At 39.5% G+C, this 27,316-nt stretch overlaps 1 protein-coding gene across 2 annotated transcripts; it reads left to right on the top strand.

Annotated features, from left to right (window-relative positions):
- Nucleotides 1-25,765, top strand: TMEM156 (transmembrane protein 156; the record flags this gene model as incomplete). Of its 2 annotated transcripts, XM_082315240.1 has the most annotated exons (7): nucleotides 1-100; nucleotides 3,428-3,709; nucleotides 5,301-5,483; nucleotides 7,576-7,683; nucleotides 10,877-10,978; nucleotides 16,293-16,400; nucleotides 24,549-25,765. In XM_082315240.1, 7 exons carry the CDS (start codon nucleotides 1-3, stop codon nucleotides 24,566-24,568), a joined length of 903 nt encoding a protein of 300 aa, XP_082171366.1. In that variant the 3' UTR covers nucleotides 24,569-25,765. The 2 variants fall into 2 exon arrangements, with proteins under 2 accessions (XP_082171366.1, XP_082171367.1); XM_082315241.1 differs by lacking the exon at nucleotides 7,576-7,683.
- Between the last annotated feature and the right edge of the window lie 1,551 nt (nucleotides 25,766-27,316).

Consider the following 27,316-nt stretch of genomic DNA (forward strand, 5'->3'; position numbering starts at 1 on the left):
ATGTGCTTGCTTTTGAGAAAATCAGAACTCTACAGATTAGTACTAGCAATAATTACTATGTTTATTTTATGTTTACCTGAATTTTTCAAAATCCATGAAGGTGAGTGATCAGCTTTTAAAATAGCCTTTTATTTATTCTGAAGTCTGATTGCAATTGAAAAGTCGGCATGTGTTTTCCTAAAAGCGGTGGTTAGGATGCTGTACTCATATGGACTTTGCAAAGCATATAGATTTTTTTTGTTAGATTTTTAACCAACAGAGTTAATTATACGCGGCAATTTGAAAGGAGTTTGTCGTTCATTTATGTACACTGTAAAATTTTTGTTAACTATTTCCATCCAACCGTACTTTTGCTATCTTCATCATGGAGAGAGTAGTTAAAATATGTATGTTCTTTTATAGCAGGTACTTATGTCTTAAAAAATAACTTTTTTAAAGTTTCCATACTTAAATGCCTATAAAACTTTGTGCAATTACTATCTGGTATGAGATGCTGTCTGTGAGAGAGGTATGCAGTGGTAACGTGACAAAAAGTAGAGCGGAATAGGTGTAACTGAGTGAAGCAAATCTTTTCACATATATTCCAAATACATCTTGGTGATCCTGAAAGTCGATACTGGACTTAAGGATGAATGCAAAATACATGTGTGGAAGTTATGCATTCAGTTGCTCTTAAAAATCCATAAATAAATTAATATTAAAATAGTTTTGTCGTATCCATTCCACTTTTGCATATCTTCTATAAGGACAGCAAATAGGCAGAGGGTCCGAGTCTTTGCCAATGACAGATAAATGTTATAATAAAAAGCATCCCTTTGACAAACGGTGTGTATTCCCAGGCATGATGAAATAAATTATTTATGAAGCATAATTTTCTGGAAAAAAAAATATTAAAATATATCCAGATTATGTTACTTATATTTACATTTCTATTTTCATTAACCACAAAGAATAAACATGACAGTAACTAGAATACAATTGATAGGTTTTTATAGTTTATAAATGAACAAACTTGGTAAGCCGTCGTAAGTTTTGAATATCATAAAGTTGATGAGTCAGTTTAAGATGTTGGAATAATTAATGTTTTACCTCCATGCAGAAGTAATCAAGGTATTTGCTAGCACAGACTATGCAAATAAACAATGACGTGACTATTACCAGAAGAAAACATTGACCTTACTGTCAAACATCAGAGAGTGAATGATTTCATTTTAATGGAATTGGATTTTCTATGGAAAAACACCCTGTAAATAGAAGCTTAATAAAGGAGTTTCATAATCACAGAACTTCCTAACATTAATCATGGGGGTTACAGATCTTTGAATATACAGCAGTTTCCTAGAGTTACTTTGCATGGTTTCATCTCAGTGATCCTCTTAACTCTTCAGGCTGCCTGCATTCAGATTTCACAAAACCCTTTCCACATTTCTAGTGATGTTTGCATTTGGGAGGGTGCTTCCCAGTCCTGCAGTAAGGAGCAAGCCACTTGTGGGTACGGCTCGCTGTCTGCCGTGTAAGCCACTGGGAAAGTCTAGTGTTTTTGCAGCCCTACTTACAGTGTTCAACAATATATAGCCCTCCCTAGAAAGTCCACAGCCCTGTGAGTTGGAAGAAAATAAAATTTACTGATGCTAGATTGTAATTTGAATGGCTTTCTCAGTGGAGATCTTTTACAAGGATGGTAAGCACCCTCCCTAACAAGACAGCATTCAAATTTTTTCCACTCGGTTAACAGGCCTTTTACATATCTACAACATGGCTCACAGGCAGCTCTGGAGCCTGTTCAGCCGTGTGTGAAGCCCAAAGTGGACTTCATAGTGCTGTATGTAGACTGCTGTCACAGCACAGTCAGCGGATGCCCAAGCCCATGTACGAATTTCTTGGTGAAAGGGGTATGGTAGGGAATTACTATTAGTTGACCTTGAGAGCTGTAGCAGTGGTTTTAGACTTGCTGCCCAGATGCACACATGCCTTGCCGTGAGAGCAGAATAAGCATTCCGTTTCTGCTCCTAGCTCATCTCCACAGAGAAGCTCTGCACAAAACGCCTCCTTCAGCTGGAAGAATTTGACCTCAAGAGCCTGCTCCACTCCAGGTCGCGTGGGTCAGATCTTAAGTGTTTTGAGGGAAATGTTTTGACTTGCCTCAGGGAAAGATCAAGCCCTAAATTTTGTCTGTCATTTTTCCTTTTTGTATTAAAATGAATTATTTTCTTACCTGCATAGGATGTGTATCTTACATTTCAATTATGTTTTATAAGGAGTTTATGACTCTCTGATGTAGTGTTAGTAAAGTGAAGATAATTGACTTTGGCGTTGGATTTTGGATTTTATTTCTGTATCCTGTCTGAAATCCTTCAGTGAACTGTTCCTGAGGTCAGCGTGCTGCAATGTGAGCACAGGTGGCCCGTTAAAGCTGTCAGATTGCGGCTGAGCACTGGAGCAGTTAAAGGCTATGTTTTTCTCTCTGCATAAGGATTTATGAACATATTACTCCAGTTACTCATATTGAGAGTTAGATGCAAAATTTCCTCTTCATAGAGATGCAAGGGTACTACTACAACTGGAAGCTCAGCTACAAAACTGTAGGTTAGTGCTGCATCAACTGCAGGAAGTGGTTATTTGTATTCATAAATACGTATTTCATGTTGGGGTTCCAGAAGTTTTTTATTCTTAAATTTTTATTCATGTTGAAAAAGTAGTTTGAAGTTAACTCAAGTAAAAATGCATGATTTGTACAGTAAAGCCCTACTTTAATGTGGAAGGCAGCTAAAATAACACTCATTAATAATTAATTCTATGTGTTTTTTGCTACTTGCCGGAACTGCATTAATGTACTCTAGCTAGGGTAATTTGATACTGAAATTTGGCTACAAATACCAAAACCAATGCTCATAATTAAGATTCATGTTTGTTGACTGAATATAAGAGAACTTGAAGGGCGCGGTCAGAGGATTCAGCAGCGTTTCTGTGTATTTTCACTGAGTGGATTCAATGTCATTGGAAAGAAAGTTTTCATTCTGATTATAGCTGTTTTACAACATTATTGCACTGGTGTGTTGCAACTGCGCGGTTCCAGGGCTAAGTTTCCCCTCCAAACATGAGTGCTTTCATCTTCTTTTCAAGTACCATCAGATTGGAGCAGCTTTGAAACAGGAATGTGACTAGATATCACCAAAAATTCAAGTTAGTATTCCAAGAGATTTCATACAATTCAGCGATAAAATCCAGCATCGAGGTTGTGGGAAGACTCTGTGCTTGCTTTCTGTCACTTGTTGATGCATTCAATGCGCTGCCATAACCCTCAAGAAAGAAAGTGCATTTCATTGTAAGATGGTTAAAGTATCTGTTACGTGATGCTTCCATGCACGTATTTGTCCGCATGTCCTATATGACTGTCTTGCTAATATAGTACTCTATTTTTCTACAGCTAACACTATAATTGTGTCATGCGTGGATACCTGTTCATCAAATAACACCACGTTTCCACTTTGTACTTTTAACAATTCTTGCAAAAGATCACTGCAACAAAGAAGAGAAAACCAGACTATTTTACTGAAGGCCATTGTAAACCATTCCAGTTTCCAAAATATTCCATGTATTTGCCAGTCCTCCGAGAGGGAACAACAGTCCCCTACTAAACACACAGAGTGTGAATCCAAGAGAGATGTGAATGTTGATCATCAAGGATCAGGGTCAGTAGCTAAAAAAAGTAAGTAGGGGAAGAGAAATACTTAATTTTGAAGTAGTGAATTACAACATAAAAGACATGTTTTCATTTGGTAGTTAAAATTATAATATGCTGCTGGTTCTCTATGGTCTTTGAAAATCTATGAACAATGGGGTTTTTTAGCTTGTCTTTGCATGGCTAGAAAATGCAGGTTTTATGCCAGATTCTCAGTGGCATTCATTCCTGGCTGTCAGTGACACGTGTCTGTAGCAATAAGCTGATTTCTTTTCTTTGAGTATCTTGTATAAAATTGGGGGAGGGGGTGTCATTATCTTCAGGGGGTTTTGTATTGGTCTGGAAGGAGGGTGCTGTGAGACAAGAGTGCCTTATCCAGCAGCCACCTGAAATATTTCTGTTGCAAATTTGACCTCTGCCACCTGGCTTTTATGAATATTATTTTTTTAATCTTGCTAAATTTTCTAAAATATTTCATTTATTTTTAAGGAGTTGTAGTTTCTGATCAGTTTTCACACTGAATTTGCTTTCAAATGTCATTGTGGAACTCTGCATATTGATTGCTGATATTAGATGAAGATCGGTTGTGAGCAAGTATCTGAGGAACTAATTCAAAGATGGTAACTATTCAGATGGCAACTGTACGAAAAATAACCATTTTTGTGCTTGTAGTCTATGATATCCACATCTGTGTAGTATCAGAAATGGCTTTGCGTGTTTCATAGAAGGCAGCACAGAATAAGGACTGGCACAGCAATATGGAGAAGAGTTCAGCAACATCCACATCTTTTCAGAGCAGTAGCAGCATATTCCTTCTGTGCCGTATAAACTTGCAAAGGATCTGGAAATGTTTGGGGAAGGGGATGCCTCTGAATTTTGCTTTCCTAACATTGGCAGCAACAGGGGCAACAGGCCAAGTCCTGAATGTAAGGAATGCAGTTCTTTTCCAAATGCATCATTTTATTACTACAAAATAGCTGTCTTAACAAGTATGTAAAATAACAAAACAAAAAATACGTGGACAAAGTCTGTTCTCAGTTATACCTATACAACTCTTTGACAATGTCTCACCTACCTGTGTTTCTCGTTGACATTGTGCAAGTCTCACAGCTTGTGTGGTTTGAAGTGAAACAAGGACCTTCCGCAACTGATAGCAGATAGACTGGATGTACACTTCAAATCTCTATCATCATATGGCTTTCACTTGGTTTTTATTTTTTTCATAGCCTGATTTTTTTCTCTGTTACCTTTGATAACAGATGACAAAACAACAAAAAACTGAAAAGCTCTGAAGCTGATAGTAAAGGAAAAAAGGGGCTATAATGTGCAGGGGAAATATATTTTGTATAGGTAATCAATACTCTTCAGATCTGTTCAGAATAACTTTACATGGTATCTTTTTGTCTATTTTATTATAGTCAATAATGTAAAAGCCTACTCTATGTTTTTGCAAATGAGACAGTGAACTTAATTTATTGTTCTTTCTGAGAGTTGTCTCTTTGTCTACCACGTTACATAACAATTTTGTTTTAATTTTTAGATCCAAAAGCAAAAGGCTCACTTGAAGTGAAAACAAAAGATGTTATTTATTTTTATAAATATTTTAATTTTACTACAGTTTCCGAGAAAGAAGAAGTAGAGCATAATACTTACTACCTGCTGGAAATCCACATCAACAATTCTATAGTTGGAGGAAGAAATGCAGCTGAAGAATACCTAAATCATTCCTGTCTAGTGGCAATGACGGAAGACCAAAATGACTGTATAAATATTTCACTGCAGCTGAAGTCTTATGTGGAATGTAAGTTACAAAGGAGAGTCAGAATGGAAATCAAACCAGAAACAATATGAATCTTGCAAAAAATCTCCAGTAGGTAGTTCTCTGCTTTCAGCAACCATTTGAAAGTATTTAAATATTTCACAAGAAAAGAATACAGTTTTGATCATCCCTTAGTAAAAGATCATCTTTAGTAGGCAACTGACAGTTTTTATAGTGATTTAAAGCAGGTTTAGGTATGGCTTTTTCTTTCCTGGAAGCAGCACAGCAAAGTAAGCGTCTACATTTTTTTGCTTAGCGGTGACAGACTCACAAAATGCATGTATGACAAAAGCTGGAATTACTTTTTTCCTCTCTTCTCCCCCATAATGGCATAACCCTCTTGTCTTGGAGATAAATTAAAAAATTCCTGTTAACTTCAGTGGCAGCAGAACCAGGAGACAGGTTTGACTTTTCTTAATATCGTACTGCAATATCCTACTAGACAGCCTTACTACAGTACACTTAAAAGAGAAATCTTCAGCTGAACTAGGCTTAGTTTTCCCAGAGGACAGCATGTCAGCTTTTTAAACTTCTCTTTGTGCTGCAGGAGTTTCTTGGCTGATTGCCTGACCGTGGTCAGGGCTTCCAGCGCGTCTGAATGCAATGCTTGCCATCTGGGAATTGCTGAATTATTACATTCATTTAGTTTTGTATGGCAAATGCATTTTATGCTGTACCTTTGCTGGAAAAAAATACATGTTTTGGAGTTGGCTAACTCTATGTTAAATAAGTCCAAGTAAAATCCTAGAGAAGAGAGGGCAGCTTAGTTTTTTTTTTTTAATAAGTAGGTCTAGCTATGGGAGGAGTATAGTTTGTAACTTGCCCTGCTGACTTGTGTCAAAACTGTGAGCTAACCACCCTTTGCTAATGGTGATTTGCCTGGAAAGTAGTTGTCTCAAATTAACAATAAAAATTAACAACACATCTTTTTTCTATTTACTTCAAAAAAAAGCTAGAGAGGTGCTCAGGGCTTTGACTAGGCAAGGTTGATATACAAGTCGTTACAAGTCACTACAAGATGGGGTAGAGTACTCTGAAAGGAGCCTAAATGACTGTATAAAAGATATTTTTAGTTCTGAATTAGGAGGGATGGGCTGTGCTTACCTCAAAGAGCCACGGGGTTATTGGCAGTTACCTCACGACGTCTCAGTGGAGAAGACACACAAGGGAAGTTGATGTAGGTCTAATTATACTATTCTAAGTCAAGGAAAGGAAAACAGTGGTTTGGCTATAGTCTGTAATTTGATTTTATATGAGTCATAGTAACATTGTTGTTTTTTAAAATAGTTATTTGACAATGCTAAGGTATGCATTTTAACATGCAGCTGCCAAAGAAGTTTGAAAGGTCCTTCAAACAACCAGGGAGGAAAGGACCCATGTCCTTTCTCTGTGGTATATAGTCCTGGCTTGTACTAGTTACTGAACTAATTCCCTGCGGAATGTGAGTGCATTTCTGCAGCAGCTGCTGTCCGAAAGAGCAGCCTACCTCCTACACCCAGTCCCACGCTGATTCTCCCCCGAGACAGCTTTGGTTAAAAGAACTCCCCAGATGGGTCCTGTTGATGGCATTTCCTCACTTTTGATAAGAAAATTTCTATATGCAGAATCTTACCTTCTCCCATATATGAAGACAGACCAGGAGGTTGAGAATGCCAGCACAGGTCAGTGTTGGACAGTGGACCAATTTTTTCTGTGCTCCACCAAAGAAAGAGGGGATGTATATTACCCTTGTTCTACCTTAAGTATAAATGTTGATCTTTGAAGCATTTTCTTCCTGGCTGAGTTGCATATAACAGTTTATACAAATAGGAAAAGTTTTCATTGACTTAGCTACACATAACTATTTCAGATATGAGGAGATAGATACAGGTGAAAATGAAGCTAAATTCTAGATAGGAAACTTAACCTCAAACAACAAAAAAGGCTGAAAGAAAAAGGCATAATCTTCTCTTTTGCTTTAAGTTTTCATCTGTGGGGATATGCACGTTCCAAAAACCTACCAAGATAGATTGTTCTGCTTTTTTCTGCCTGTGGTTTCCTGCTTCATTTTCTCTCTTCTACGTTTTATGGACAGATCCAATGTGTATGGCAAAGATCATTTGGCTCACTATGATTCTGGTATTTTTTGTGTTTACGATTTCAATCGTCATCTACAAAATAGTCCAAGACAATGAACAAAACTGTAAGTAACCAGAAGTTAATCGACATGAATTTAAATTTCTATGCAATGGAAAAATGTATTCAATAACAAAGCTGTTGATTATTAATGTGGCTCAGACACCAATATTTTAATTGTAATATGGTAAAAGCTTCTTATAGAGGGACTGAAATACTCAGATGATTGATACTATCACCTCTCACCTCGGAATTGTGGATGCAAATCCAAGCTTGTTGATGGTGAATGAAATATGGGGGTTTTGACAGATGCTTGGTGGCCTATGATCCTTAGAGATATGAACTTCTGGTTTCAGACTGCTTCCAGTAGATAAAACAATTACAGTTGAACCTTGTTGAAGGTCTTAAGCAGTCAATGACCAATATAAGCAGACTGAAATACCCTTTCCTTCCTGAAGGTGATTCATCTAGGTCATTGTCAAGAAAAATTACAGGATAGATATGAGGAGATACGCACTCAGCTCTCTGTCCTGAAAACTGGTTATCTAAATTCAGCAGTGGTGTCATCCCATACAGGTCAACCAAGCTGTGCCTTCTTAACCCCAGAGCTGAGTTAAGCCCAGATAACATATTTTCTCTTTGCTGTTATTTCAGCAAAGAAAATAGTGCTGTGATTTCTGAATCAGCACTATTGACTATTCCAAGTGATTAAACTTTGCTGTGAAAGAACTTGTCCTTAGTTCAGAGACTGAAACAATTGTTTCTACAGAATGCCCTCACCAGCCAAGACAGGCTCTTCCTAGGCAATTCACTTGGGATACAGGCTGAAATCCGGATTTACAGTATTACTTCTAGCAATATTATTACTTATTATTATTACTTCTAGCAATAAAAGAAAGCAAGAATAAAAGTGTAGGAGTACCCTGAGCAGGAGACTTTTGAGCAATCAAGATAAAGTCCTCTGCACAAAAACAATGCAGAAAATTGACCCCTTGTCAGCTGCTAGCCTTTGGTTTTCATCCCAAGTCAGAGGCAGGTGGTACAGGGACGATGCTCCCTTTCATCAGTGTGAAAAGAGTGTTACTTAACCTGTTACCTGAGATAACAGCTCTTAGATGCTTTTCACGGCAATTTCCTGAGAGTTTCTGCCAGTGTCAGCCCTGAGTGCCCAGAATGCCTCCAGAGAACCAGCATTTAGTTGCTATTACCAGGCAGATGTCCATTCCCCTTGTAGTCCAGAGCTGCTGAATGGAAACCTTGGTCACAGGGGTAATAAAAAAACGATGAGCCATATCCATTCCCCTGATCATCCTTACTGTATCCGCAGGTGGTTTTGTAACGAGAGAGCAATAGGAGTCTAGCTTTAATCATAACAGAACAGAAGGAAGAAGAGTGCCCACACACAAAATGTTTCTGTGATTTTTTTGCATAATGTAAATATTTTATGCATATATTCTTAATGAATAAACAAAATAGTTGCTTAAAATGGCAAATCTGTGCCCTCCCCCCAAATGATTAGAGAAATTCCTTACGAGATTATCTTGGTTAAAATACATGATTATACATAAGTAAAAACTTATTGCTAGACCCAAATTCTGAGACCTATTTTATGTATATAAAAACTCCACAGTGTAAATTAGGTCTTTATAAGTGGCCTATTAAATGCTCTAATTTAAAGGACTTTTATTTGTAATTTCAAAGCTACCTATAAATGTCATGAGTATGATTTTATATGCTTTGAGTCATAACATCCCATTTTTAATGCAGAACTATTAGTAGTGATGATTAATGATTTACTGCCTTTATTCTTAAACATCAGTTTTCTATTAAATGCAGGTTTTTCAGAATTGTCATGGACACAAGCAGAGAGGAAAAGATGCCCTTTTGAGGCTTCTAATTACTGATTTGCTTCTAGATAAATTTTCTGTTAATAGAGGAATAGTGGTTTTATTCATTAAATTTACAATATATAACATTATAAACAACATCAGTATATTACTGACAAAAAGACAAGCACATAAAAATCAGATTTAAGGGTTTTATTCCTTATGTGTATATATTACAATGCCACCATTAATTGCAAGTATACATACTGCTTTTTTCAGTGCTGCCCTAGGAACACAGCAGAATATTATGATGTGCCTAAAACAGCTGCTAAGAATTTTTAGTAATAATTCAGTTAGTAGTTTTTCTTGTAATTTCTGAGCTCTACTGAAAGCTGTTAAGAGATACAGAATTATTCATTTCCTCTTGAAACCTTCCAAGACATTCTGCTAGGCAGACTTTGAGAATCTCTGAAACATTAATGAAGTTATTTCCATGAGTGCGTAAAATAAAATATCCAGATAAGCTTGGTGGAGGTTACATGACAAAGGAGCTAAATTAGAAATTAGTCCTTTTACCTTTTCCCTTCCACTCTTATCTTACGACCACTTCCAGAGCTTCCTTTGACATTAGCTGTTACAGTGCATGCTTAGGGCTTCAGTGTAGGGCTCCGCTGGCTGTTCATAAAAAAATCATGACCTAAATAATGCTAATTTAATGAATTTCTTAAAGATGAAGTTTTCTGATGTTCTCAAAAGAAAAAGATAAAAATCAATTCTGTTATTTAGAATTGGAGCGAGCCTGTCATCAGAAGCTGGCTGAGCCCTGAACTGCTGTCATTGTAGAACAGGGATAACCGTAACAGTTGCACAATCAACTGCAATAACCCCACCAAGAGCACGGTATTAAGAGAGCAGCAGAAGGATGGAAAGACTGAGGAGCTTATGAACTGGGTGCTGAGGACAGTCAGAGGTGTTCAACCCAGCTCTATCTTTCTCTCTCTCTTGGTGGTGTAGCGTTTGCTCTTAAATTGTGCTTCCAAAGGTGAGCACCTCACCCTTGCAAAGAACCTGTCAGCTTCCTAGGATGCCAGTACACTCCATCCTTGCTATTCCACTGTCAGCAGTGTGAGTCTGAACCTGTACTGGAACATGTACTTCTCTGATAACCTTCCAAAATTTGTTCAGGGTATTCAGTATAGAGGAGGGAAGGAATAATTTGAAAGGGGCAAACCTGAATGGAATTTCCAGAAAATTTCATTCAGGAAAATATAAAACCTCTGGCCCTAGGTTTTCCTCATCACCTTATTTCAAAACCTTCCTGTTTTTTCATGGAAGGTGTTTAACAGTTTAAGAATAACATTTTTACCAGCTTTCTGTCTAATCAGTGCCATATATAATTCTGTAGTTGAGGATAATGCATTTTGTTTAAAACAGATTGTAAACACCGAGTAGCAGCAGTTTCTACTATTCTAAGAAGAAAGAGCTCTAGACATGCAGCGAGAACCATATCTGCTACTAAAATTCATACTTTTCCTGGTAAGTAATACAAAAGTAAAATAAAAACCGTACAAATATTGAGGCATGGGGAGGTCAAGAAAGACATTTTAAGTCTTTCCTGTCAGAAGATGCATCAGGTTTGTTTCAGAGTTACCTTGATCCTATACAAATTTGATCTGGCTTACGTTATGGAAACAGTTTTATATCATAAATAAATAATTCTGACGATGAAACTATAAGAAGACTTACGTATACCATGTGGGAATGCTTCTCCCAGTCTTCCAAATGTGTTGCATTAATGACTTTGGGTTTTTTACCTCCTTTTAATTTTTGATCATGTGTGTCACATTTGAGGTTTGGCAGCTGAGTGCTTCGTGTGTGTGTGAAAAGTATACAGACATGTACACAAGTGTATGTATGCTCTGTGTGTTTATGACTCTTGACAAAATCTGCTACCAAAGGATGGAATGGATGGCTGTAGCAGGACTCAGAGAATGACTCTGATGGCACTTTGTAGCCTACTTCTAGGGAAAAATTCCCACAAAGTCCAATTTGCTAGTCTCAGATAGGAATTAAAATGTGGTCTTCTGAGAGTGTAGTATGTTTAGCACAGAGAAATTAAATGACATGGCTAAACTCAACGTTTTGGTTCCAGAAATTATGATTTGGTAACAAAACTGTGTGAGGGGAAATTAGCAGCTGTAGCTCTGAGTGTTATTGATATTGCTGGAAGAGTCATATCCTTTAATAAATTCCATGGATTCTGGTTTCATGAAGGGAGCTCTATCTTTAAAAAGATTAACATGGACATATAGAATAATAGCTCTGAATGGCAAATCAACCTCCCTCCAAAACAAGAACAATTACGAAGCCAGCAAATGAAAAAAAATGTTTTTAAATTTGGCTAGGCTTGGGTACCTCCCTGTTTGTTTTGTCAGTTCTTCAGGACTAATTTCTCTCTACAGTAACTCATGGCATTTCAATTTTACCTAGGAAAGAGTGAATAGCTCCCTGTCTGTCTGAACTCTTCTGGGAGTACAATTTATGCTCCTCGCTTTTAAAGCACTGGCTACATCTAAGATGTATTTATGAGCTCATTATTTTCACCCCGCAGGAAAGGAATTATCTTTCTGACATCTTTTGTCTTGAGTAGCTTCACTAACACAATACCTGTTTTATCAGCATGTTCACAATGGTATTTTTAGTGTTGTATATCCAAGGGCATTTTTGATAATGGAGTTTTATGGAAATTCAGATCTAGTTTTACTAGATTTTACTGAAGAGAATAGAAATCCCATATTGGTCTGTCATTCTTACTTCTATGTTCCTCCCACTTCAATCTGTCCATTTAACCCAGAAAGACGCTTAGCTGATGAACTGCTATAATGGGTGTTATTTTAATAGCAAATTCCTTGATTTCACACACCATAATTCCAGTCAATCCAGTCAATGTCACGATTTATACCAATATAATTTAAAGTGGAATCAAGACCATATGAAAAGAGTTTATTTTTTCCACAGCTGCTAACTTTAAGATTTGCTGCTGTGATAATGGGTTATAAATAGCTATAGATGACTTCTTCAACAGCCCTTGATAATATTTTCACTATCATTAGTGCATAGCTTGGAATCTTGAAACAAAACATTGAGATCCACTGAAGACAATACAACCACCCTGGAAACACTGTAATGAGACTAAATAACTATATATCTGAGAGGCTATGACAGTATCTCATATAGATGAAAAGATGTATAGGTACTACTGAAAGGTTATTCGAAGTTCAGAAAGGATAAAGGAAGAAAAAGAAGGAAACCTATACTTTGAGAATGAGAATGATTTCCTAGGTAGACTCAGGAAATTACTGTCTTAATATCACTGTGGTCCTACAAAAAGATAATTCACAGCAGGGATGCTAGTTTTGTGGAACTGTTAGTGGCTCTATGTCCATGAATCATTACCATTAAGTCCGGTGGGCAGAGGAAAGGAGGAAAAATGTATAGTATGTTCTCTAGGGTAGGCTGAAAATTACAGCCTTCCAAATTCATGGTACTACAAAGGATTAAGCACATACAGTGAGGATAGGGAAGCTTTAAAGCATTCTGGTCATAAATGTTGACTAAACGTTGTCTGTGCTATTAAGCCAAAAAAGTATGCACTAGGGCGTGGGCTGTATAGACCCTGTTTGTAGACTTTGGATCTGTTCCTGCCCTTGCATTTATGTAAAAGTCCCTTGAATGGTATGAATTGACAAAACACAGTTCCCTTAAATGCAGCCAACAAGAGAAGGGAAAGAGTACAGGGTGCTTTTTCTTCAGTGCAAGAAGTAAGTATTCTCTAAGTGGCTGATCTGTATTTCCAGACACAGAGCATTTTCATATCAAATAGGACTTGATAGTAGTAGCACATGGAAAATAATCCATAGAAGAAAAGTCAATTCCTTACTTTGTGTTCATGACAGAGAATCTTAGAGAGATTCCCACATAAGAGACTTCTATTGCAAGAATTTCTTTGAGGAGCTTTCTCAAATTGAAGAGGCAGTAGAAGAGGTTTTGGAACAACTTAATAAATTAATAATAGCAATTAGAAGGACTAGACAGTATTCCCCACAGTGTTTTAAAAGAACTCAGATAGAAACTGCTAAGCTGTCATGTGCAGCCTACTGCTTAAATCAGCCCCAGTTCCAGAGAAGCGGAAGGCAGCTGTACTTACCCTGCTCTTACACCTTTCCCTTAGCCCGTTTCCCTAAACCACTTTAGTACCTTTTCCACTACTAGTAACTGATTAAGTACAGCTATTCTCATATAGCTGTATCCTAAAAAAAAAAAAGCCTGGGGACATGGCACAGAATTACCTGTTGGGATCAGGCCAGTGTGTGTGAACTGTACACTACATTATTAAAAAAAAAAAAGTTGCACAGGAAACAGATGGCATAAATCAGGGCATTTAATACCTAGAGTGAATCTGCCTAGAAGGGTCTTTTCATACTGGAAGTTTCATTAATATAATTATATGGGTTATACTGAAGCGTGAATTTATATTACTAGAAGTCTACCACTATAAATTCCCATTTAGACCTTCTTTTCCTAGCATAAGAATTATACTCCTTGTTTATTTTTATCCTATTTTGAAAGCAGCATAAGGTCTATTGGAAAAAAGGCCTGCTCCCATTCCTATGCCAGAATGGGACCGTGCAGACAGGGAATCATATTGTTAATATCAACATGTTATTACTCTGCAGTCTATGTGGGCAACTGTAGTTCAAACATAATGCCTTGTTCTACATTGCTCAAATGGTATACTTCCCTCATTTGCAGTGACACTCCATTGGCTCACGGGGTCACAGTTTGGTTCATTCCATTTTAGGCTGCAAATACAGGATTCCCTGACTCACTTGTCTGGCTCACAGTAATGCAAAGTTAATTCTGACTGATGGTAATTTTATAACTCATCCTGAAAGAAGGACATTGTAGGATCATGGTGACAACCAGGACTCAGAGAATAAAACCTCAGGGTTTCTGGCCTGCAGTTGTTTTCTGGACTGTTTAGATTTTGTGACATCCAAAGCATTTGATATAAGTGGGCTTGACAGTGTAATTTGCACATAAGAAAAAACAAGACAGAATTCCTCTCAGTCATTTGAACTCCTGTATTGTTTTCTCTGCTATCCTATTAAAATAATAGTTCCTCTCCTACAAGATTAGAGGAAATAGGCGAAATTCTGCCATCTCTCTGATGTATTGCTACAGCCTCAGGTTAGTTGACAGGCTGGAAATAGAAGCAAACGCTGGCTCAGTATTGTCAGGACTGGCATCCCAGTGAATTCAGGCTTAGTCCTCCTCGTATTCTGCAATACCTTTTCTTTTTAGCAAAGAGGACAGGCAAGAGATCTTTTACAGCAGCAAATAGATGCAAAGAAAGGAGAAATTTGTTTAATCTTGGCCACGTGAAGCATCACCTATTTCGTTCTGATCCCTCTCAGTTCCTGACATAGCTGAGTATTTCTCTTTTCCTCTGCAGCTTAGATGAATAATGCTGGGAAAAGCAAAGCTTGTCACAGTATTCAATATTTAACACAGACTTACATGTTTTTGAGATGCAACATTTCCAGAGAAAAATGTGAAGCCTTATTACAGCTTTGGGTCTTTTTTATGTTTCAGAAAGGAGGATAAAATCTATAGGCTGCAGGTAATTTTAGGGAGCTTTTCATAGCCCCTGTATGCTTTCAGTAGAGCATATACTGATGCACAAGGGGCCATTTCTCTGTTCAGTTTGCGTGCATGCAGAACAGTGCTACACACAGGCTCTGAAGGGGTAATCAGCCTACATTCCCATTCTCTCCAGGCTCATCCTGAATGCAAAACAAGATCGATTACTATTTTTAAAACTACCTCAGTTTTATTTTAACTTTGCTTTTCATATTCAGTTGCTTAATTACCAAGGTTGAAACTCCACTTTTTAATTGCATTCGTAAAGAGAGAAGCCCAAATGATATAGTGAGTGGAGAAGGGATGTAGCTACATAAAAGTGACACGGTTCATCCTCTTGTTATGACTCAGTAGAAAACCCATTTGTAGGTTTACAGAAGTTACGGTTGGGGACAGGATGGACCTGGAGTTAAGATATTATTTGTGTTCTGCAGTAGCTCTTTGAAAAATATTGCAATCAACAACTCTGACTTCATTAGCCTGACAATGCTATTTCTGTGTTTCTCCATCTGTATCCCAGTAAGATATCATACCAGTATCTGTGTTGCCAGTGTGCGAAAGGCATCACCACACCTCCCCCTGCTTCTGAGGGGCATGCTGTCACCTTTGTTAACAACTGGATGATACCCGGTAGCTCTCCCTGTGTGTGTGACAAGTTAGCTGAGGCCACATCACGGGTTCCTGAGTGGCAACCTGGGCTGCCCTTATGTGAAAGTGAATCAGAGAGTTCACGCTCTAAATTTCAGTTTTTTCCGCTTAACTGGCCAACTGTAGGTTTTTGAATTTTAGGAGACTCTTAGTTAACCCCAAATTTGCATGCTTTTATATTTTCACTACTAATAAAATTTCCAAGAGCAATTTAGTTGCCCACCTTTGAGCTGCTTCCCAGGGAGACTTAGGATCAGCATGCTGTAGTCCCATTAGTATCAAGGGGAAGTTAAATACAAAACATGGTTTGTACTTGGCGGAGTTCCTGACACGTAGCTGCATCTCTAGGCACTGAAATCCCACTGAAAAACTGGCTGTCCTCCTCTGCCTTGTGTTCAGATAGGTCTCAATTATTTTCAAACTTGCAGATTCAATGTTTAACACTCTGCAGATGTATTTGCTGTTTAATAATATTGATAAAAATGATTTTAACTTTCAGTAGTGACAATCAGCAAACAACAGGTTCCATTTACTGCACAGACCGCAAAGATACTGCCCATAATTCCTGAACAAGAGCATTGTCATGTGGGTGCATCAACTGCAGAAGGTAAGTAAATATCTTACAACTACAACTATTCTGTTTCACCTCGTATTTTTAGAATTAATAGTATGCAATATCTGCTAAAAAAAAAATTACTACTTCTTCTAGCCAAGTATATGAGATGACAAACTGGAAAATGTGTTTTGTGGGGGCTAGGTGGCAGGGAAACAAAATAAATTTTCCTTCTGCTACCAAGAGTCACCTATAAACTAATGTGTTAGCCTTTTAAACCTTGTGTGTCCCTGAAGGCCCCAGTGCAAATTCTGACACTATTTTTCTGGTGTCCTGGACTTCAGCATTATGTTGACATTTGTTTCTGACAAGAGCAGAGGAAAGAAACAATTTGCAAATGATCTCTGAAGGAAGGGAATCACATGTTTGAAATAAATAGTTTGCTGATCGAATTCCCCAAACGAAAGAAATTGATTGCTCTGTCGTTATTACACCAGTCAGAAGGAGTGACAAGAAGTTGCTTTCAGCTTGCAACTAAAACTAGTCTCCCACTTCTAACTTTCTCCAGCCCTTGTCCTCCAGTAATTGTTTCAGGAAATCCAGATGTAGGGAAACAAGTCTGAAAAGAAATGTGCAGTAAGAGATACGTCTTCCTGGCAATACTTGTAATGAAACGGAAGAGATGCTACTTGAATAAGTAATACAGACTAATAGATCAATTGGATAGACAAGGTTATGGCTACTTTCACAGATTATATTACTGTTTATGGTGAATTTTTTAGGTTAAAAGCTTAAGAAGGTTCTTCTTTGCGTCTGTTTAAATTGGATGGAGTTTTATTGAAAACTCAATATCATGTCATGCTACCTTTCTAATGTGTTGAAATAACTGATGTACTGAAGAGCGGTTTGATTTTTGTGCTTCATGTGGAACCATAAACAATGAAGTTGTGTGTTGAGAGCACAGCTAAAGAAGAAATTTTGAACAGCATTGCTGACAAAAGATGAGGTACTGCCATAATAAATTAATAATTGAGCTAGATTATTGTTTGGCTTTTGAGAGAGACCAGCTGGGTTACAGGACAGGATATTATAGTAATTAGAAATACTGACCACTTTTTAAGTGACTCCCATCCATAGATCTTACGAGGACTTACAAAGGTGGAAAGTTGCCATTATTACTATTCTAAAATGAGGATATCAGGAGGCATAAAAAGATAACATGACTTGGAAGTCAGTGGCATAGGTGAGAGCGCTTCTCAGATCATCTGCGTTCAGCAGTTTGCCATCTGGACATCAGGAGCTTTTGCTGAGTGAGCAGGCCCTTTCCCAGCGCCCCATCAGCCTTGCTGTAGGGCAGCTTCTTCCTTTCTCCAGGGACTCCTCCCAACCACTTCAGTACTAGACCATTTCTTTTTCTGATACCTGTCAACTGTCTCTCAGGTAAAGCTTTATCTTCCCATATCCCTGTCTGCCACGTACCTGCCCACCTTAATTGTTTCCTGTGAGAGCATTTACTCTCGGGTTAAAAATAAGACATTTCTAAGGTGTTAATAGGATGTGTTGCTAAGGGGCTGCTCACTAGTATTCAGTGCCTTCATTTATACAGTATTACGGCTGATCAGTAGCATGCTTTGTTCTTCCAGGATGTTGGGTTCACCAAAACTCATCTTTTAGAAGCAGGAAAAAAAAGTCATGGCCCATTCCCGTGCAAATTTAACTTTCGTGTTCCTAGAGGTGGGAGTAACCGTTGGGATCGCCCTGCTAGCACTCCTTTTGCTTTCATTATCTTAAGTGCTATGTATTAAAGGGTAGAAAGAAGAGATGGAACAACTTTGCAGATCTTTGATTGCTCTGTGAAACAATATATGAGATCCAGGACACTTTGGGATGAAGTTATCCCTTCCCTTAATCTCTGGGTCAGTGACTGAAAGAAAAAGATGAGGTATCTTGAAAAACCCCACATACCTTGTTCTAGTGCTGTGCTGTATAGAAGCAGACTTGCTTTCCAGGTCATAACACAGCCTTCCTGTCAGGACTGCTGGCGGTGAGGTGAAAGCTGGGTGTGATATGTGGGATTAATGCCCAACACATGAAATTGTAATGTCGCATGACATTGCGTGGAAAGATTATTAAAGGGTGTGGCTGGAGAGGCAAGAACTTAGATCTAGATTTTGCCTTTCATCACATTAGGTTTTGAACAACATTTCTCAAAGAAATACTGTCTCAGAGCTAAATACTCTGTGAAAATAGTAAAAGCACTTTCTGCTTTAGTTTTGCTTCACTTCTTGCAAATAAACACTTCCCCCTTCATCTGATAAGGTCAGATTCAACTCATTACTGCTTGTGTTCGTGGGTGGCTCAGTGGCTAATGGCACTGCAGTTCCAGGAAAGCGTGCTAGCTAGAAGGCCTTTTGGTTACTTCGGCTGTGGAAGGAGACTGTGGTCTACTTTTCTCCTGAGTGCTAGGGTTGTCTCTATAAAGTCTCGAGAATGCTACTGAGGACTAGTTTGCTCAACAGAGAGGAGCTGGCTGTGTTAGAAGTGCTGCACATGAACAGCTGAGTACTGACACTGAAAACCACCAGGATGATTAAATTCCCAGAATTGACAAAGACAGTTAAACACTCCATCAACTTGATAAAACCTGTTTTTTCCCAAGAAAAGGTACGGTGCGGTGGAGATAAAAAGTGTGTACCAGGAGCTTCTTGATCAAAACGCGTCATCTATGTATCACCCTACCAGTTGCTCCCCTGAGGCACATGCATTTCAGATCACAGATACAAGAGCCTGAAACGAGGAAGGGTTCTAGCCTGAGCTAGAAACCTGAGAGCGCTCCCCTGGGGACCGCGCTTACATCTGCCCTTCTCTGCTGCAAATCTGGCTTCAGTCCGGTTGGTAAGAGTTACCTCAGTGCCTGCCCTGGATCAAACAGGCAAGACGAGGACAGGCAAACTGCTTTTAAGTTCTGCTTTTCCTCATTTCCAGCTAGCTGAAGCTGCACTCAGAGAAAGCATTAACTGCAGCACAGAGTGTTTATCTGATTTTTGTGTAAGCAGGCTCGCTACACAGCAGGTGTGGTCGGTATAACAGCAGCTGTAAGGAGGAGGAAGTGGAAAAGCAAGGCTCACTCTTACCACCGTCGTCATTGCTACTGAGCGGGAGAACCTGCTGATGGCCTCAGCGATGGCCCTTAACCCAACACATTGAAAGCTGAAAGGCTGGACAACATTGTTTTTAGTCACAGGAATTGAGTAAGTTAAAATCCAGATTGGACAGGAGAGCAAAGTATAAGGCATATTTATTTGCTCATTGTTCCAATCAGCGACAGGAAAGTATTTATTTGTCTTGTTAATAGATGGAGAGAGATCAGTAATCAATGACACATTGCTACTTTCTGCTGAATTTTTCTTTTTATGTCAGAAAAAGACATGTTTCTTTTAATGTTTTTTTAAATGTCTTTTTAATGTCGTTATATTTAAGACAATACTATCGATCGTAGAATGTAAGTGTGTTGATAAACATATGACCACACACATGGCCACACATGTGCGTGGTCATGTTTATCAACATACTTATATCCTGTGTGTGTGAGTATCTATATATCTATATGCGTGCATGTGCACAGAGATGCACGCACATGCTCCATTTTACTGTTCATTGGTAACTATCACACTGACAGCTAATTCAGCTAATAAAAAAACGTACCAGCCTCTGCAGTCGTACCTTTGCCAAAGGGGAAACTTTTCAGCAGACGTCGCTTAATGTCTCTGTGTATTTTCACGGTAACTATTGTTATTACATTTGAGTGCTGAAGTTAAGAATCCTCCTCTGTTTCTGCCATCTTTCATTAAACTACCATATGAGCAACTGTCCTGGAAAAAATGGATGAGCCCAGTCTCTCGGGTGCTTTAAGACAGTCCTCTCTTTACATATGACAGCTGTAGATGTATTTCCTTAGTGCTGTCAAAATTCCTGTAAATTTCAAGGCTGCTGTTTATTTAGAGAGGAAGCATGAACACTTCATTCAGGGCAAATATTTGCATTCGGAGGCAATGCCCTTCAGAGGACAGCAGCTAGAATAAGGCTCTGGAGACGCAACTGCGTCTGTCTCTGCCGATGACACCTCATTGCTAATTTGCACCGTGTTAATAACTGTTTATCCTCAGCTAAAAAAGAGATTGTGTGGTGCTTTTAACTGACAAAGCACTACTTGCATCAGCTGGCGCTTTTAACTTTAAAAGCACTACTTGCATCCCCTATTATTTTTAGCAGCTCTAACATGCTGTGGGATGTATATCTGAATCTGTTGTTTGTTTTTTTTTTTAAGTGAATACTCTTTTCTGTGACAGATGAAAAGACAGAAACAAGAAGCTGGACTGATAGCAAGAAATCTAGGAGAGCAGACCAGAAGGATAAATACAGCATTTATATATCAAAGCGAGGCTACTAGCTCCCTTTAGTTAAAAAAGTGCAGCATGTGAAACCATAAAAGGACTAACATTTCGGAACGTACTTGATTCAATGGCCGTTCTCTAAAAGCAGGGGGGGCAAAGAACTATTAGAGTAAGAAATAAAAGTGGGCAAATAAGAGTCAAATCCCCATGCCCATTAGAACACCGGGATATGGGGTGAACAGCTTATCCGAAGGCATTAGAGGATTCAGCAAGATGATTTTGGTGATGGTTAGCCCTGAAATCATTGTTACGTAGGGAAGGTTTTGGCTAAACTTGCCCTTGGAGGCTTAAGAAAGCCTGTCCCAAGGCGCGCCTTCTCTCTGTGTCTGTGCCCTGCCCTTGTGGCAGTCTGTCTTTCCCCAGTGGTAGGGCGACGTGAGTCCGGGCAGACTGGCTGTGCAGGTCTCGCTGGCCTCCTCCATACCGAGGGTGCACTTCAGTCTTACAGTGATCAGTGCAGAATAAAACTCGTGTATAGCACCAAGAGTCCTCTCCTGCAGTACTTCTGTCCTCTGCCTGTTGAAGGGGAAGCAGCGTGGTATTCTCTGAATCAAAAGGAGCATTAATGGATTTCATGAATGACTGGGAACAGAATACCGTTCTCTCTTATTTGGGGAAATTAGAGACAGATACAGACCTGACAGTTCCTGGATGAAGTGCTGCCATTTTATGAGGAAAGGAAGAAGGAAAACTCAGTGTCTTAAAGCCAACTCTTGTGGACTTTTTTTTTTTTTTGGTGAAAAGTGTCCAGTGTCATGCCCTGAGCCATTGTTAGATCAAATTCACACAAATTGGTCACTATTACCCCGAACACTTTATTTACTGCATCAGTCTCTTTGACAGTCAATGCTCCAAGGACAAGATGAAACAATCTTGGTGTCCTGCCTCCCATTAATTCTCTTAAAAAACGGTGGACGTGTCAAAGGCTGCATAAAAGCTAATGAAAGTTCCACATCAGCAATTGCCAACGATTTTTAGTACGCTGCCTTTCGCCATCAGCACTTTCATCTCTCTTTGTAAAGAGCTTTGAGATCCTTGAACACGTAAGATGCTTCACGTCTCTCTATTTCTTTCTGAGTGACAGTGTAGCTGTATGGTTAGATAAGACAAGTTGGTCTCCCAGTGAATATAGAATTTAAGGCACAACCTTATCTTCACATGAAATAGATCATAAAACCAGAACATAAGGTAGATGACAGGTAACTGACGGGGAGGATGCACAGGGGAAGCATGTAGATGGCTAAAAAGGTGAAAACCTTTTTCACAGAAATTGTAAAATAAAAGAAGTTGATGGGTCCCTTTCCTCTCTTACAATTGAAAAGCACACGGACATGAAACCTGCCGTGTGGGTGGCTGGCACAAGAGATCAGTAAGTAACTAAATGTATGGGAGGCTGATTCCTATCCAGCTACATTCGGAGTGCTGGAAATCACTGCCGTCATTTTCTAAGGATACCCTCCCCTAGCAATTTAGAAATTTAACTGTGCAGAATCCAGTTCTAATACCAGGAAAATTCAATGTGGGTCCCCCTGGGGTATTACTGGGGCTTTGGCTCAGGCCCCTGCTGCCTTCCTGAAGAGGTCTTTAGACGGCACCGTTGCAGAACTTAGTAGCACAGACAGAAAGGGCAACTAAAAATATTCTTTGCCTGCTTTTCCTTATGTATGTGATTGCGGCTTTACAAAAATGTTTTCATATTTAAAAGAATCCCTCTCTCTGTCTTTGAGCAAGACACCCACACAAACAACAGAAGATACAAGTTATGCAGGGAAAACAGTGAAGCTTGCAGTTCAAAACACCCTAGCAAAGGCACGTACCAAGTGTACTCAGGAGCCAGAGGAAGATTACAGTTAAGCTGTTTTTATAAATCATGCATGTATTTGTAAAGAACAGTAGGTGTGATTTTAAATTGCTGGGATCCTTCCAATTGTCCTTTTGACACTTTTTCTGAAAAGCATCATTTTAGTGCGCAGAAGTGATAGTCCTGTGGTTAAAGTCATCATAAAATTGGGGGTGATGCTGCTGAAGGCAGAAGTTCCTACTAGTGCTGACAGTTGGCCATTTTTGTAAGACATAATTTTTTGTGCTTTCATGAATTCCTGTAGATAACTATGAACAAAGATTTATGCCCACATGCAGCTTTAAATTATTTTCAGGACTGCATGCAGTCACTCAATTACACATTTATTTTTTAAATATCATGAAAGATAATTCCTCCTCTGTTTCTGCTACCATAATAGATTCAAGTCTAAATCACACATTAAAACGAAAACTCCTCTCAGTACGAAAGAGCTCACAGAATCAGATTGCTGAGCACATTCCAGGGTACTTGGCACAATTATTGGGCTCTGCGTAAAATGCATGCCAGGATGTGTTTCTCTCCAAAGCAGACGCTTGGAGGCTTTTGAAGGGAAGCACTCCCGCTTGCTTGCAGAACCGGGCTGTAATGGGCACTGGGCAGGCTGTTTAAACCCCCTGTTCCATTAGCCGGCATCAATTTTTGATGCATTGTATCCTGCCTACCCTTGCCATTTTCTAGCTCACTTCAGCAGCTGCTGCCTCCAGTATGATTTCACAGCCAAAGAAACATTTCTTATCCTGGTTCTTACGATGTAAAGGAAAAGGGAGACAGATGTTGTTGCTGGGCCTGCATCTACACGTACTACCAGAATGGGCGACAAGTTACATTTGCTTTTCCACTCAGTGTGAGAACAAAAAGTACGGAAGTCCTGTGCTTTTACCCCCAGCGTTGTATGGTTCCCTAAAAACTAAAGATGAGCTTGACCGGGATCTGGGAATTGTCATATTTCAAGGTTCCTCATCACGTGCTACTTTGGGAGCTGCAGTCCAGATTTCAAAAGTCTCACTGCTGATTACTGTGGAGTACTGTTCACTTGGCAATGTGGAAGAAGCTGCTCTTATGTCATTACTTCCAGCTTTGTCCTACTGTGTACAAGTATAGTATGGGAAATGCAGTTGGGCACAGGTTTGCAAATTCTTCCGTCCAGCTGGTGGTTTGGATTGGTCTATTTTTTTTTTTTCCCCATTAGGATAATTTAGTTTATTTTGGCTCAGCTGCAGTAAGGCCTTGTTAATACCCCAAATTTACTTCTGAACACTCTGCTGCAGGTGGAGTAGTTCACGAAGAGATGCCCAGGAGCTAACACAGGGCAAGAGATTCTGGAGTGGAGGCAGATAGCACGCAAAACTCTTCTCCCCTCATCTAGCTGCCAGGAGGGAAGAAGCGAGTGAAGCCTGCTCAGTTATTTGAAGGAAAGAGATCAATCACCACCTACCTCTAAAAGAGAGTTCCAGGCTGAACCCGATGTAGAGGGAGATGCTCTGCAGAAACCGGGGTTGAGACACTTCATGACATCCTTACTGGCGTCCTCAGCCGGCTGGAGGTGGTGAATGCTCCCTCGGGCAGCTCCTGGCTCTGCCCGCTCTTAGGTTGCCAGCCTTCCCCGAAAGCGAATGCGGCCCAGTGCGTCTCGCTCAGGCTCCTATGTCACACTGCGGCGGGGCGGGCGCCTGGCCCACCGGCCTGTTGGCAGGTGCCGTTCTTCGGCCTTTCGCTCCAGTCTGATGTGTCTCTTCTATTTTGTCCGCCTCTTAGTTACACTGTTGTTTTCTTTTGCAGTAAAGAGGAGAATTCATTACCGTGAAAGTCAAAAGAATGACATTTAAGATAAATGGGAAAAGACTGCTTTTTTAACCTCCTCTTTTTTTCTGATATTGTTTTCTTTAGTTTCAGATGTCACCATATGAAATACGATTACTGTTGGATGAAAGAAGACACATCATACACCATGGAAGAAAGCATCTCCATTTCCCGTCTGTGGAGCTACGTGACCCATCTCTTCATGAAAATGCCAACTATGCATTTCAGTGGAGAGGCTCCATTTTATCTATCAATCATCAGAATTATTTGGTTTTAAGAAAATACGAATGATGGACAGACATGTTTTGCTGTAGAATCAGCTTTGGTAGGAGAGTATAGATTTCACATCTATTTTCACTTCAGTCAGGATTTATACTTAATCACATGGATGTGAGATAATCCTTGCAATAATTGCATTTTCTATCTGAGAAGAAATTTATTTTGTGTTCTCCATAGGACAAGAAAGACTGTCTAAAGATAGAAACGAACCTCTCCTGTCATGAAACAAGAGCAGTTTTCAGCCTGTTTAATGCTCTAGGTGACTAAGATGCTTAGAAGACACAATTTCTGGCTGTTGAGGAAGGAGGCCGAAGGATCACAGAAGGAGAGAATTCCGGAGTACATTTTAATTTCTGCAGTAAACTGGGAGGACCTTCATAAATTCTGCAACATCTTTGTGGATAAAGATAAAAATGTGGAAAAGTAGTAATTTGGCTTCAAACCACAAAATCGTTATTATTGTTTTTTAATAACTCATTAAGACACCAAATGGGTTTCATACTTTTTGATAAATGGCATTTCTATCTTCTGTACTGGCTGAGGTCATTAGTATTCAGACTCATTATCTCCTGGAACTTTTCTTACTTTCCATTTATTACTGCTCCTCTGAGTGTAATGGAGCTGTTTGGGCTGAGCAGGGTCCCCAACTCACTCGGTGCCAACACATCGTTTGTGGGTACAATGTCACCATCAATTACAAGGCAGAGACAGAAATTGCAGAGCCAGGACTTCAGACTCCCTCGTGCTAAATCCATCAGGATGAACAGATTGTAAACTGCCCATTGCAAATACGATATGCAGCAATTCAGCATCATGTTAATACTTCATAACCCCCATCCCTTACATTTATATAGCTTTTCCCTCCTGAAGCTTTCTGAAATTGCTTCTCCAGTCATTATAGCGCACCAAGCAGTTCAGATTTAATAGGAATAGTTGTGAACATTAGCTTTGGAATGATTTGAGGCCATATGGAATTTTTTGTACTTAGTTGGGTAAGTCTGAAGCATTTGTTTCTATTGTTTGTTACCATCTTATAAAAAAAATCAGAGAAAAATACTGACTTTCTTGATTTGGGGACTTTTGAGGCTTTATTGCTTATCTGTGGTAATAAAGCTTTTCAGAAATGGATTTTTTAATACAGTCTATAAAATAAACCTCTCACAATTTGTTTCTGGGTTTTTTTGTTGTTTTTTTTTTCTTTTCTTACTATAGAACAGCAACTGACAGCTGAAGAGACCTATCTATCTCAAATCACTGCGGAATTGCTAAGGCCATTTTAGCCAGTGTTTAAATGCTTCAAGTGATGGCGCTATCTATCACACTTCCCCTTCAGTAATCCGGAGGTCTTCTTGACAGGGGCAGCCCTGCTCCGTGTGACCCCAATTTAATGTCTTCTCTCCTATAATTTAATTCTGTTGTTCTTGCTGCCTATAACCTCCCTCTTTTCTCTTCCTTGGATGGCTAAACTGTGACTTACTATTTTATTGCCCGCAGTTATCCCACAGCTCTCTAAGTGTTTGTTTGGTTTTACTGCCCTGGAAGGTTCCACCTTTCAAGTTACCTTTACAAAACACCAAGAATAAGTAAACCTAAGAGGCTCTTACAAGATTTTAATCTCTGTTGAGTAGAGCTTCCCTTGTCTTGCAAGTATGACCCAACCTGCAGGGAACAGTGGGAAAATGGGGAGACATTGGTAAGAATGGTAAGAAAAAAAATGTGATCCTAAGGTAATTCAGGTTGAAAGGGACCTCAGGCAGTCTCCAGTCCCACCTCCTTACACTGGAGGAGGAAGGAGGGGACTAAAAAGCAACAGGTTTAGTGTCTTCCCATTTTCTCCTGAGATCCTCTTGGTTTCTCTCCTCCCATGTCCTCTTAACCCCTTGTCTTCATCTCTGGCTTTTCCAAAACTGAGCAGTGAGGAGATAAAGGCTGTCCTGGGGCAGCCTCTCAGGCACAAGATGATGGGCAGGAGGGAAGAACCTCAAAAACCAGTGGGGGAAGGAGACAGGAAGGTGGAGGAGAGTGGGGTGAACAACACTGGTGGGGATGGCAGAACTGACGGCGTACAGAAACGTGCAAAACAGACGTGGGCAGAACCGGTAAGGGAACTGGGGGAAAGGCACAGACCACCTTAAATACCAGCACGGTGTAAGCTGCTGATCCAGTCTCTGGGGTAAGCAAGGGCAGGAGGAGTAGGACCGCATTTTTACGAGTCTAGTAACCGGGCTGAGGGGCTTCTAAGGTGTTTAGAAGTTGTTTGAATTACCCAGTGTTCTGGCTTTCATTTAGGTGACACTGTCTGACCCCAGAGCCGGCCCCTGTTGCCAAATGCCTTTCAGCCTCAACCCTGTAGCGCGGAAGAGAAATAGCACACGTTTGTTTGAGTCATGCCTTCACACCTTCCTCTTTACACCAGCAGCAAATTCAGTCCACTAAGAACGATGAGTAGTCCTTGCTGCAGTGTTTTCAGACTCCCTTTGCACATTATTATAGTGTTGCGTAATAAATATTCTTTCACTCCTTGAGTAAAACGTTTGAAAGGCAGAACGAATAGCTAGTGCTCTGCTTTGAGTCTG

The sequence above is a fragment of the Platalea leucorodia genome (assembly GCF_965183815.1).
Source record: "Platalea leucorodia genome assembly, chromosome: 6".
Taxonomy (NCBI): Eukaryota; Metazoa; Chordata; class Aves; order Pelecaniformes; family Threskiornithidae; genus Platalea; species Platalea leucorodia.